Below are 13879 nucleotides of genomic sequence, written 5' to 3' on the forward strand. Positions count from 1 at the left end.
GTCCTGAGCTCTGCTCTGTCTTCGTAAAAGACCAAGTATGGCCTTTTACACGATAAGGCCCCTAATTCTGAGACATGCCTAGCAGAAGCCAGGGCCAGCAACATTACAGTCTTCCACATAAGGTACTTGTCTTCTACAGCCATCAAAGGTTCAAACCAGGAGGACTGTAAATACTCCAAGACCACATTCAAATGCCAGGGTGCCGTTGGCATCACAAAGGAAGGTTGTATGTGAAGTACACCTTGCAAGAAAGTCTGAACTTCTAGCAACATTGCCAACTTCTTCTGGAAGAAAATAGAGAGGGACGAAATCTGGACCTTGAGGGAGCCCAGACATATCCACTCAGCCTGTAGGAAACGCAAAAAGCGTCCTAGGTGAAAATCCGCAGAAAGATACGTGCGCTCCTCGCACCAAGAGACATATCTCCTCCAGGTATGATGGTAACGCTTTGACGTTACTGGCTTCCTGCCCTGAACCATGGTTGTAATAACATTTTTGCAAAGGCCTCTGCGAGCTAGGATATTCCACTCAATCGCCATGCCGTCAAACAAAGCCACCGTAAGTCCGGGTAGATGAACAGTCCTTGTTGAAGATCTCTTCGCAGTGGCAGAGGCCAAGGGTCTTCGACGGACATGTCCAGAAGATCCGCGTACCTTAGCAGGGCATGCGCACAGCATCTATTCAGTGGAGACAGAAGGAGAGGTGGAATGCCAGCAGCTCACAGAGCGCTGGGCATGCCCCCTCAGTGATGAAAACGGGGGCGTGGCTCGCAATCGCAGGCCATCCCACGAAGCCACGCCCTTTTCCATAGGCCACGAGCACAGATGTCCCTACTTGCTAGATACAGAAGTTGGGAGGTATGGCACAGGGAGAACCTGCAAACTCAACACATCCAGGGTCGTGATGGGCACAGAAACCCCCGACCCCAGTGATGTGAGGCAGCAATGCCAATCTCCAATAGACAACCGTCTTTGAACAGGTATTCCCGTTTATTTTTTGATATTGCGTCATCTACTTTAGGGGTTTTTCCAGAAATTTCTATCCTCTGGAGGGAAGGTAAGGCTGTATATGAATTTCTTAGTCACATGAATTATCGTATTAGGCATACTCCATGGTCCCCTGAATGAGTTACCAGTTAACTCCTTAATGGTGACTTTTCCGTGTACATAAATATCTGGTATATTTACACAGATCTTATAGCATAATAATTGCCCTATTCCTAAGGTAGAGAATTTCTATAACCTCTTAAGAAGCACTATCTTATGTTTTGGCAGCAGCTAGCACGTTTACCCTTCAGACATAGGGGGTAATTCAGACCTGATCGCTCGCTAGCTGTTTTTTGCAGTCCTGCGTTCACATAGTCGCCGTCCACCGGGGAGTGTATTTTAGCTGTGCAAGTGTGCGATCGCATGTGCAGCCGAGAGTTACCCAAAATAAAAAAAATAAGAATTTACTTACCGATAATTCTATTTCTCGGAGTCCGTAGTGGATGCTGGGGTTCCTGAAAGGACCATGGGGAATAGCGGCTCCGCAGGAGACAGGGCACAAAAAAGTAAAGCTTTACTAGGTCAGGTGGTGTGCACTGGCTCCTCCCCCTATGACCCTCCTCCAGACTCCAGTTAGGTACTGTGCCCGGACGAGCATACACAATAAGGGAGGCATTTTGAATCCCGGGTAAGACTCATACCAGCCACACCAATCACACCGTACAACTTGTGATCTAAACCCAGTTAACAGTATGACAACAGAAAGGGCCTCTTAAAGATGGCTCCTTAACAATAACCCGAATTAGTTAACAATAACTATGTACAAGTATTGCAGATAATCCGCACTTGGGATGGGCGCCCAGCATCCACTACGGACTCCGAGAAATAGAATTATCGGTAAGTAAATTCTTATTTTCTCTATCGTCCTAAGTGGATGCTGGGGTTCCTGAAAGGACCATGGGGATTATACCAAAGCTCCCAAACGGGCGGGAGAGTGCGGATGACTCTGCAGCACCGAATGAGAGAACTCCAGGTCCTCCTTTGCCAGGGTATCAAATTTGTAAAATTTTACAAACGTGTTCTCCCCCGACCACGTAGCTGCTCGGCAGAGTTGTAATGCCGAGACCCCTCGGGCAGCCGCCCAAGATGAGCCCACCTTCCTTGTGGAGTGGGCTTTTACAGTTTTAGGCTGTGGCAGGCCTGCCACAGAATGTGCAAGTTGAATTGTGTTACAAATCCAACGAGCAATCGACTGCTTAGAAGCAGGTGCGCCCAACTTGTTGGGTGCATACAATATAAACAGCGAGTCAGATTTTCTGACTCCAGCCGTCCTTGCAATGTATATTTTTAAGGCTCTGACAACGTCCAACAACTTGGAGTCCTCCAAGTCGCTAGTGGCCGCAGGCACCACAATAGGTTGGTTCAGATGAAATGCTGATACCACTTTAGGGAGAAAATGCGGACGAGTCCGCAGTTCTGCCCTATCCGAATGGAAGATTAGATAAGGACTTTTATAAGATAAAGCCGCCAATTCAGATACTCTCCTGGCAGAGGCCAGGGCTAGTAACATAGTCACTTTCAATGTGAGATATTTCAAATCCACCTTTTTCAATGGTTCAAACCAATGGGATTTGAGGAAATCTAAAACTACATTTAGATCCCACGGTGCCACCGGAGGCACCACAGGAGGCTGTATATGCAGTACTCCCTTGACAAAAGTCTGGACCTCAGGGACAGAGGCCAATTCTTTTTGGAAGAATATTGACAGGGCCGAAATTTGAACCTTAATGGATCCCAATTTGAGACCCATAGATAATCCTGATTGCAGGAAATGTAGGAAACGACCCAGTTGGAATTCCTCCGTCGGAACCCTCCGATCCTCGCACCACGCTACATATTTTCGCCAAATGCGGTGATAATGTTTCACGGTGACTTCCTTCCGTGCCTTAATCAAGGTAGGAATGACTTCTTCTGGAATGCCTTTCCCTTTTAGGATCTGGCGTTCAACCGCCATGCCGTCAAACGCAGCCGCGGTAAGTCTTGAAAAAGACAGGGACCCTGCTGTAGCAGGTCCCTTCTCAGAGGTAGAGGCCACGGTTCGTCCGTGAGCATCTCTTGAAGTTCCGGATACCAAGTCCTTCTCGGCCAATCCGGAACCACTAGTATTGTTCTTACTCTTCTTTGCCGTATGATCTTCAATACCTTTGGTATGAGCGGCAGAGGAGGAAACACATACACTGACTGGTACACCCAAGGAGTTACCAGTGCGTCCACAGCTATTGCCTGTGGATCTCTTGACCTGGCGCAATATTTGTCCAGTTTCTTGTTGAGGCGAGACGCCATCATGTCTACAATTGGTCTTTCCCAACGGTCTATTAACATGTTGAAGACTTCTGGATGTAGACCCCACTCTCCCGGATGAAGATCGTGTCTGCTGAGGAAGTCTGCTTCCCAGTTGTCCACGCCCGGGATGAACACTGCTGACAGTGCTATCACGTGATTCTCCGCCCAGCGAAGAATCTTGGCAGCTTCTGCCATTGCACTCCTGCTTCTTGTGCCGCCCTGCCTGTTTACATGGGCGACCGCCGTGATGTTGTCCGACTGAATCAACACCGGCTTTCCTTGCAGGAGAAGTTCCGCCTGGCTTAGAGCATTGTAGATTGCTCTTAGTTCCAGAATGTTTATGTGAAGAGACTTTTCCAGACTCGTCCATACTCCCTGGAAGTTTCTTCCTTGTGTGACTGCTCCCCAGCCTCTCAGGCTGGCGTCCGTGGTCACCAGGATCCAATCCTGAATGCCGAATCTGCGGCCTTCTAATAGGTGAGCCTTCTGCAACCACCACAGAAGTGACACCCTTGTCTTTGGTGACAGGGTTATTCGCAGGTGCATCTGCAGATGCGACCCTGACCATTTGTCCAACAGATCCCTTTGGAATATTCTTGCATGGAATCTGCCGAATGGAATTGCTTCGTAAGAAGCCACCATTTTTCCCAGGACTCTTGTGCATTGATGTACTGACACTTTTCCTGGTTTTAGGAGGTTCCTGACCAGATCGGATAACTCCTTGGCTTTTTCCTCTGGAAGGAAAACCTTTTTCTGAACCGTGTCCAGAATCATTCCTAGGAACAGCAGACGAGTTGTCGGGATTAAATGGGATTTTGGAATATTCAGAATCCACCCGTGTTGTCTTAGCACCTCTTGAGATAGTGCTAAAGCTGTCTCCAGCTGTTCTCTGGACCTTGCCCTTATTAGGAGATCGTCCAAGTATGGGATAACTAATACGCCTTTTCTTCGAAGAAGAATCATCATCTCGGCCATTACCTTGGTAAAGACCCGAGGCGCCGTGGACAATCCGAACGGCAGCGTCTGAAACTGATAGTGACAGTTTTGAACAATGAACCTGAGGTACCCTTGGTGTGCGGGGTAAATCGGAACGTGTAGATACGCATCCTTGATGTCCAAGGATACCATAAAGTCCCCTACTTCCAGGTTCGCTATCACTGCTCTGAGTGACTCCATCTTGAACTTGAACTTTTTTATGTAGAGGTTCAAGGACTTCAGATTTAGAATAGGCCTTACCGAGCCATCCGGCTTCGGTACCACAAATAGAGTGGAATAATACCCCTTTCCTTGTTGTAATAGGGGTACTTTGACTATCACCTGCTGAGCGTACAGCTTGTGAATGGCTTCCAACACCCTCTCCCTTTCGGAAGAGACGGTTGGTAAGGCAGACTTCAGGAAACGATGAGGAGGATCCGTCTCTAATTCCAACCTGTACCCCTGAGATATTATCTGCAGGATCCAGGGGTCTACCTGCGAGTGAGCCCACTGCGCGCTGTAATTTTTGAGACGGCCCCCCCACTGTCCCCGAGTCCGCTTGAGAGGCCCCAGCGTCATGCTGAGGTTTTTGCAGGAGCCGGGGAGGGCTTCTGTTCCTGGGAAGGAGCTGCCTGTTGGTGTCTCTTCCCTCTTCCTCTGCCTCGTGGCAGGTACGACAAGCCCTTTGCTCTCTTATTTTTGTAGGAGCGAAAAGGCTGCGGTTGAAAGGTCGGTGCCTTTCTCTGTTGGGGAGTGACTTGAGGTAAAAAAGTGGATTTCCCGGCAGTAGCCGTGGCCACCAAGTCTGATAGACCAACTCCAAATAACTCCTCCCCTTTATACGGCAAAACCTCCATGTGACGTTTTGAATCCGCATCGCCTGTCCACTGTCGTGTCCATAAGGCTCTTCTGGCTGAAATGGACATAGCACTCACCCGAGATGCCAGTGTGCAAATATCCCTCTGTGCATCACGCATATAGATAAATGCATCCTTTATTTGTTCTAACGACAGTAAAACATTGTCCCTATCTAGGGTATCAATATTTTCAATCAGGGATTCTGACCAAACTACTCCAGCACTGCACATCCAGGCAGTTGCTATAGCTGGTCGTAGTATAACACCTGCATGTGTGTATATATTCTTTTGAATAACTTCCATCATTCTATCTGATGGATCCTTAAGTGCGGCCGTCTCAGGAGAGGGTAACGCCACTTGTTTGGATAAGCGTGTGAGCGCCTTGTCCACCTTAGGGGGTGTTTCCCAGCGCGCCCTAACCTCTGGCGGGAAAGGGTATAATGCCAATAACTTTTTTGAAATTATCAACTTTTTATCAGGAGCAACCCACGCTTCATCACACACGTCATTTAATTCTTCTGATTCAGGAAAAACTGTTTGTAGTTTTTTCACACCATACATAATACCCTGTTTTACGGTATCTGTAGTATCAGCTAAATGTAACGTCTCCTTCATTGCCAAAATCATATAACGTGTGGCCCTACTGGAAAATACGTTTGAATTTCTACCGTCGTCACTGGAATCAGTGCCCGTGTCTGGGTCTGTGTCGACCGACTGAGGCAAAGGGCGTTTTACAGCCCCTGACGGTGTTTGAGGCGCCTGGACAGGCATTAATTGATTGTCCGGCCGCCTCATGTCCTCAACTGACTGTTTAAGGGAAGATAAACCATCACGTAATTCCACAAATAAAGGCATCCATTCTGGTGTCGACCCCCTGGGGGGTGACATCTGCATATTTGGCAATTGCTCCGCCTCCACACCAATATCGTCCTCATACATGTCGACACCACGTACCGACACACACCGCAAACTCACAGGGAATGCTCTAATGAAGACAGGACCCACTAGCCCTTTTGGGGAGACAGAGGGAGAGTCTGCCAGCACACACCACAAAGCGCTATATATACAAGGGATATCCTTATATTAAGTGCTCCCTTATAGCTGCTTTAATATATATATATATATAGCCATTAATGTGCCCCCCCTCTCTGTTTTACCCTGTTTCTGTAGTGCAGTGCAGGGGAGAGACCTGGGAGCCGTTCTGACCAGCGGAGCTGTGACAGAAAATGGCGCCGTGTGCTGAGGAGATAGGCCCCGCCCCTTTTTCGGCGGGTTCTTCTCCCGCTATTTTTCCAGTCAGGCAGGGGTTAAATATCTCCATATAGCCCCTATGGGCTATATGTGAGGTATTTTTAGCCTTGTATAAGGTTTATATTTGCCTCTCAGAGCGCCCCCCCCCAGCGCTCTGCACCCTCAGTGACTGCCCAGTGAAGTGTGCTGAGAGGAAAATGGCGCACAGCTGCAGTGCTGTGCGCTACCTTATGAAGACTGAGGAGTCTTCAGCCGCCGGTTTCCGGACCTCTTCACGCTTCAGCATCTGCAAGGGGGTCGGCGGCGCGGCTCCGGGACCGGACTCCACGGCTGGGCCTGTGTTCGATCCCTCTGGAGCTAATGGTGTCCAGTAGCCAAGCAGCAAATCCACTCTGCATGCAGGTGAGTTTACTACTTTCCCCCTAAGTCCCACGTTGCAGTGATCCTGTTGCCAGCAGGACTCACTGTAAAGAAAAAAAACCTAAACTAAACTTTCTCTAAGCAGCTCTTTAGGAGAGCCACCTAGATTGCACCCTTCTCGTTCGGGCACAAAATCTAACTGGAGTCTGGAGGAGGGTCATAGGGGGAGGAGCCAGTGCACACCACCTGACCTAGTAAAGCTTTACTTTTTTGTGCCCTGTCTCCTGCGGAGCCGCTATTCCCCATGGTCCTTTCAGGAACCCCAGCATCCACTTAGGACGATAGAGAAATAAGAATTTACTTACCGATAATTCTATTTCTCGTAGTCCGTAGTGGATGCTGGGAACTCCGAAAGGACCATGGGGAATAGCGGCTCCGCAGGAGACTGGGCACAAAAGTAAAAGCTTTAGGACTACCTGGTGTGCACTTGCTCCTCCCCCTATGACCCTCCTCCAAGCCTCAGTTAGGATACTGTGCCCGGACGAGCGTACACAATAAGGAAGGCTATTGAATCCCGGGTAAGACTCATACCAGCCACACCAATCACACCGTACAACCTGTGATCTGAACCCAGTTAACAGCATGATGACAGAGGAGCCTCTGAAAAGATGGCTCACAACAATAATAACCCGATTTTTGTAACAATAACTATGTACAAGTATTGCAGACAATCCGCACTTGGGATGGGCGCCCAGCATCCACTACGGACTACGAGAAATAGAATTATCGGTAAGTAAATTCTTATTTTCTCTGACGTCCTAGTGGATGCTGGGAACTCCGAAAGGACCATGGGGATTATACCAAAGCTCCCAAACGGGCGGGAGAGTGCGGATGACTCTGCAGCACCGAATGAGAGAACTCCAGGTCCTCCTCAGCCAGGGTATCAAATTTGTAGAATTTAGCAAACGTGTTTGCCCCTGACCAAGTAGCTGCTCGGCAAAGTTGTAAAGCCGAGACCCCTCGGGCAGCCGCCCAAGATGAGCCCACTTTCCTTGTGGAATGGGCTTTTACAGATTTTGGCTGTGGCAGGCCTGCCACAGAATGTGCAAGCTGAATTGTACAGCTGTGCGCTACCTTATTGAAGACAGGACGTCTTCTGCCGCCGATTTCCCGGACCTCTTCTGTCTTCTGGCTCTGTAAGGGGGCCGGCGGCGCGGCTCTGGGACCCATCCATGGCTGGGCCTGTGATCGTCCCTCTGGAGCTAATGTCCAGTAGCCTAAGAAGCCCAATACACTCTGCACGCAGGTGAGTTCGCTTCTTCTCCCCTTAGTCCCTCGGTGCAGTGAACCTGTTGCCAGCAGGACTCACTGAAAATAAAAAACCTATACTTAAACTTTTTCACTAAGCAGCTCAGGAGAGCCACCTAGTGTGCACCCTTCTCGTTCGGGCACAAAAATCTAACTGAGGCTTGGAGGAGGGTCATAGGGGGAGGAGCCAGTGCACACCAGGTAGTCCTAAAGCTTTTACTTTTGTGCCCAGTCTCCTGCGGAGCCGCTATTCCCCATGGTCCTTTCGGAGTTCCCAGCATCCACTAGGACGTCAGAGAAAAAAAACTTTGTGCAGTTTCTGAGTTGCCCAGAACTTACTCAGCCGCTGCAATCACTTCAGCCTGTCTGGGGCTGGAATTGACGTCAGACACCCGCCCTGCAAACGCTTGGACACACCTGTATTTTTCCAACCACTACCTGTAAACGGTCAGTTGCCACCCACAAACGCCTTCTTCCTGTCAATCTCCTTGCGATCGGCTATGCGAATGGATTCTTCGTAAAACCCATCGCACAGCAACGATCCGCTTTGTACCCGTGCAACGCGCCTGCGCATTGTGCATATGCAGTTCTGACCTGAACGCAGCACTGCAAAAAACGCTAGCGAGCGATCAGGTCTGAATTACCCCCAAAGTACAAAGACACAGGCACACTGTGGTCTATGTAATCATTCCCCTCCTCTGCCTGTAGGCAACGTTGTATCCACATTAGGGTGTGGATGATGGCGGCTGAGAACCACACCACACCTAGAGGAAAAACCAGCCTGAATTAGTTTTTACTCAGATTAGTATATTTAGGGGTACATACATGGGAAACTAGCATGCTTTTCAGTTTATACAGAGAGAAAGAACCAGCACACCAGCCTCCAGGTAAGAGCTGGGCTACACATAATATATCTGTACTAGGACCTTTTGTGCTCCTGTAGTATCACTCCACACTACAATAAACCCTATTGCCATTTGTGGCGTTGGAGTGTCCCTGGAGGAGTTGATTTGTCCCCTGCAGCGTCTGTGTAATCAGTGTGCAGTGAAATGGCGCCAGAAAACTGCTGGTCCCGCTCTGAGTCAGCTCCGCCCCCTGTAATGGCGCCGGAGCTATGTACTTATTTATACTGGCAATGTCTCCTATATGGTGCCAAACAAAGTATAAATACTTGTTTCCACCAAACCGCTGGCCAGTTCACACAGGGGGGTTATGGGATCCCCCCGGGGAGGTCCGGATGCCAAACCTGCGATTACGCCGCACCAAGAACCGGGGGACCCCCCTAGCGTGGCCCCCGGTATGTACTCAATCTTCTCACCTTCAGGCATATGTTAGGGGTGTGCGGCGTGCTGCGATTGTGCTCGCTAAGGCGCCGTTCCTGCGGGACAACAACCTCTCAGGACAGTGGTCCTGCAGCGGAGAAGCGGCTCTGACGCCTTACAGAGGCCGGTGACCGCCACCCCCCTTCTAAATCCCAAGGAGCAGGTATGCTGTTGCCAATACAGCATACCAAAAATTACAAAGTTTTAAAATAAACTGAAGAAAACTCTCTGGAGCTGCAGAGTGTGCATCCTCTCCTGAGGGCACATTTTTCTAAACTGGCTGTAGGAGGGGGCATAGAGGGGAGGAGCCAGCACACCCAGTTGAAGAAATTTAAAGTGCACCGGCTAATTTGGACCCCATTTATAACCATCATACTAAGTGACCCCAGTATCCCTTATGGATGCTAGAGAAAAACGTTTTTTTTATTTTTTATTTAAGCACAAAAAACAAAACATGCCGAAAATGTTGGAGTTCCTCATTAACGAAAAAGTAGTTTTGGGCGAGTTTAAGTGGCTATCAGCCAAGCATTAAGAAGCGGCACACTCACTAGAAGAGCATGCAAGCACAGGTGCATACTTTAATGTTAGACGCAAAAGCAGAAAAGGTCAGGTGAAAGTTCATTATTTGTTTCAGTTACACCCATTACTCATGTTTTAAAACCCAGAACTTTATTACAACCCAATACCCTTGAAAAAAGCTTCAGTAAAAACACCAAAAGCGCTAGAACCTAAAAGAAGATTCTAGAATAAATGGCAAAATTAACACAGCATGTACAGAAGGGATGCGGTTAATTTGCCGGCTGTCAGGAACCCAGTGGTCAGGATACTGACACCGGAATCCCGACAGCCTGTTAAATGCCGGCGTTCGGAATCCCGATAGAAGCCCAGTATTCCCACTCGGGTGATGGCAAGAAATATAATAGTGTGGTGACTGGATCCGAAGTGTGGCGAGAGGACTCTCTGCCGGCATTACAGCTGTCGGGATTCCGGCGTTGGTCTCCTGATCGTCGGGAGTTCACAACAATTCCATACAGAAACAATATGGCCGCCAATCCACATTTTTATCAATTAAAATCTGTTAACCATATACAAAGCTGAACAATCAAAAACAGTCAATAGTAAATGCACACATGTATTTACAAATACGTGTTTAAAATATTCTGTGGCTTTATAATGGGTACTTATGAAGAAAAAAAAGTTATGAACTGAAAACCGTGAAAGCAAATGGAGCCGTTTGGCATTAACACATCTATAATTCACTATTCAAAAGTGGAAATGTTATGATGAAGCAGATTAGTTTGAGGTGGAAGTGAGAATGAGTACTTTGGTGCGGTTAGGAGAAAAGTGGTTAATAGATCCCTTTACTTTTCAATAATGGAGAAGGAAACATCAGTGACACTGACAGGCTACAAATTGCAGATGACGGCTGCTGAGTCATCAATAAAAATGATACGGCTTATACGAAATAATGAAGATATATTAAAGCGATTTATAGACTTTGATCAACGTTGAAAACCGACAAAAATAGCAGATGGGTAAACGTCTACAACTCTAGTGTACTCAGTGCCACCAAGATGGCAGTGAGTGGTTGTGGCTTGTGGAAAGTGTTAGTGTTACTGATGCTTACACACAGCAAGCAATTGTGCTAAAAACAAGAGGAGGTGGTGGAATCACAGCTCACTACATCTTACCGCTCCAAACTCGCCCTCTCTGGCCAGGGAAGATTGAAAGTGATTCTATAGCAAATTGAGGCACAGGATACAAACCAAAAAAAAAAAATTACATCAACAAGAATCATGTAGTACATTAGTAGACATTTTATTACGTCTGACGATTGAGCACCAAAATTATTAGCAACAGGCTCTGAAAAAGTTAATAGCACCCTTAGAAAAGGATAGGATTGTGTATCAAGATTTCAGGCAATCAGTACGTGTGGGTTGAACAAAAGTTCCAACCTCTATATTGTATTAAGTTCTGAAACTACATCTTCTGGTAAAATAATACAAGGGGTAAAATGTAAGTCTGCGAGAAGCAGGAGGTGCAGGACTTCATGAGATTCTGTCTGGATTTTTAAAGCAGCAATTATTTACACAGCAAAACAAGGTTGTTTTTGCAGTGTAAATGATTGGCACTTTAAAAATCTGGATAGACTCGTGGGAGGTCCCAACTCCTGCTTCTAACAGTCTATTACATTTTACCCAATATGTATGTCTTATAGGTCTTCCAATTATTCCGTTTTTTTAGCACAATACTAAGTGCCCCTTTCACCTTCACCTAGATGCCATTTCGTGGGCAGAATTATATGTTTGTGTCTCAGTAAAGGTGAAAACAGAGAGGCTGCTATTATTATCCTTTATTTATATGGCGCCACAAGGGTTCCACTGTGCCCAATTACAGAGTACATATGCACATAATCAAAACAGGAAAACAGTGACTTACAGTTGAAGACAATATAGGACAAGTACAGGGTAACTAAGCATAACTACACCAGTAGACAACAGAGATAAGTTTCAAGGTGGCCTAAAAACTGCAGGCAGTTGAGGATTATTAAAGTAAGAAAGGATAAGCACGTGAGGGAAGAGGGCCCTACTCGTGAGAGCTTACATTCTAAGGGGAGGGGTAGACAGACAGGGGTGACACAGATGGGGTACATAGAGAGCGTGGAACAGAGGGTTAGGATGAGAGTTGGCTGGGTTTGGTAAAGAAGTGGGTCTTAAGAGCCCGTTTGAAGTTTTGTAGAGAGGTGGAGAGTCTGAGGGGGAGAGGTAAAGAATTCCAGAGGAAGGGAGCAGCACGTGAAAAATCTTGGAGATAGGAGTGGGAGGAAGTAATCAGAAGACAGTAGAGTCGGCGTGCAGTAGCAGAGCGAAGACGACAGGTGGGAGAGTAAAGGGAGATAAGGTCAGAGATTTAAATGGGAGAGGAGTGGGTGAGGGCTTTGTAAGAGAGTGTGAGAAGTTTGAATTGGATTCTGAAAGGGAAGGGGAGCCAGTGAAGGGCCTGTAGGAGAGGGGAGGTGGATGTAGTGCATTTGGTGAGGAAGATGAGTCGGGCAGCAGCATTGAGGATAGATTGGAGTGGAGAGGGGTAGTTGTCAGGGAAGCCAGTTAGGAGGAGATTACAGTAATCCAGTCTGGAAATAATCACTGAGTGAATAATTGTCTTGGTGGCATAGCGATACATAACAGATGGGTGAACCATAAAGGTCTCCTCCTCCCCTTTATTAGCAGCATATTATGCATATAGAGTCACTGAAATAGAACAATCCCTTTGCGCTAGTGTAGAAGACACTAAGACAGTACAATACAACATTTCCTTCCTGTGACAGTTTTACAGAAGCTACGGGTGGTGATGCAGATTAGTGATAACAAGAAATTATCTCCACATATGCAATAAGTCTGGATCCAGGTAAAAGCAAAGGACCCACCTTTCTACGGGAGTGGATGTATTCTCAATGAAGCTGATCACCTTCTCCTTCACATTTACAGACCTGGTTTTCAGTGCTACAGTCATTTTATTAACCAAAGACTTCACCCCTTTTCCATCACTTAACCCATTAGGAGAATCTTCCTGCAAAAAACAAACAAACAAAAAAAAAAAACAGATTAGGATTTTAAAACCAGCTAGGAATGAATATCTAAGGAGTCACAACAGATGCTCAAAGACTTCTGAAATAGTTTTGTCAGTCATTTATGTCTATATAATGAACACATTAGTAAGGACCATCAGAAAACTGTGGTCACTGGTGAACAGAACTGTAATATAGTGCACATTGAGGACAAAAATATATACATGTCCTAATTGTACTAAATGCCAAAGGGGATTGTAAATCCCATCCTCACTTCATGAGTACAGATAATTCAGCACACTATAATGGTCATACAGAACTGCACCTAGCTGTGTCTCACTTTTTCAAAGATCACATTCTGCTTTTCGAGACAGCACCTGTAAAACCGCTCAGTGTGACCTGTGCAGGTTTGTGGGTCCAGCTACAAATACACATGGGTGGGCAGGAGAAGATGGTGGGAAGGCAGCGGTTTGGGAAGTCTAGGCTTCTATAAACTTAGGACCACAGCCTGTCTTATTTACTACATTTTCGTTCCTAAAAGGCTAGCCAGTAAAAGTATATGCTTATTTGTGATTTCAATAAAATGAGCAGATATCCGGATGGTCTATATTACATGTGTATTGACCATACATTGATTTTTTTCCATTATCATTTTGAAAAGTTCTCTCCTATATAAATATCCCATGGAAGGTACAAAAGGCATGTCATTTTAGTGCAGACCACATTCTGATTATCACCACCCTGAGGACATGAAAAACAAACAATATATATATAATAATTATTAAATAAAATGTAGTATTATTATTATTAGTAGTAATAATAATAATAATAAACCTGAAAGCAAAAAACTGGAAAGTACTTTTGTTTTCTGCGGAAGAAGCATGCGGACATGCCTTCTCTGCTGAGAAA

General features: G+C 46.6%; 1 protein-coding gene across 8 annotated transcripts in view; it reads right to left on the reverse strand.

The window, feature by feature from the left end:
• TBC1D23 (TBC1 domain family member 23) overlaps positions 1 to 13879 on the reverse strand; it is a 365222-nt gene that overhangs the window by 56427 nt on the left and 294916 nt on the right. For 6 of the 8 annotated variants that reach the window (XM_063956244.1, XM_063956243.1, XM_063956242.1 and 3 more), the window contains exons 14-15: positions 12830 to 12972; positions 11094 to 11138 (exon numbers count right to left, since the gene is read on the reverse strand). In XM_063956244.1, the coding sequence (XP_063812314.1) occupies positions 11094 to 11138; positions 12830 to 12972 (188 nt within the window). The remainder of the gene's footprint in view (positions 1 to 11093; positions 11139 to 12829; positions 12973 to 13879) is intronic. The other 2 variants (XM_063956246.1, XM_063956245.1) reach the window with 1 other exon arrangement.

Source organism: Pseudophryne corroboree, chromosome 2, assembly GCF_028390025.1.
Source record: "Pseudophryne corroboree isolate aPseCor3 chromosome 2, aPseCor3.hap2, whole genome shotgun sequence".
NCBI lineage: Eukaryota > Metazoa > Chordata > Amphibia > Anura > Myobatrachidae > Pseudophryne > Pseudophryne corroboree.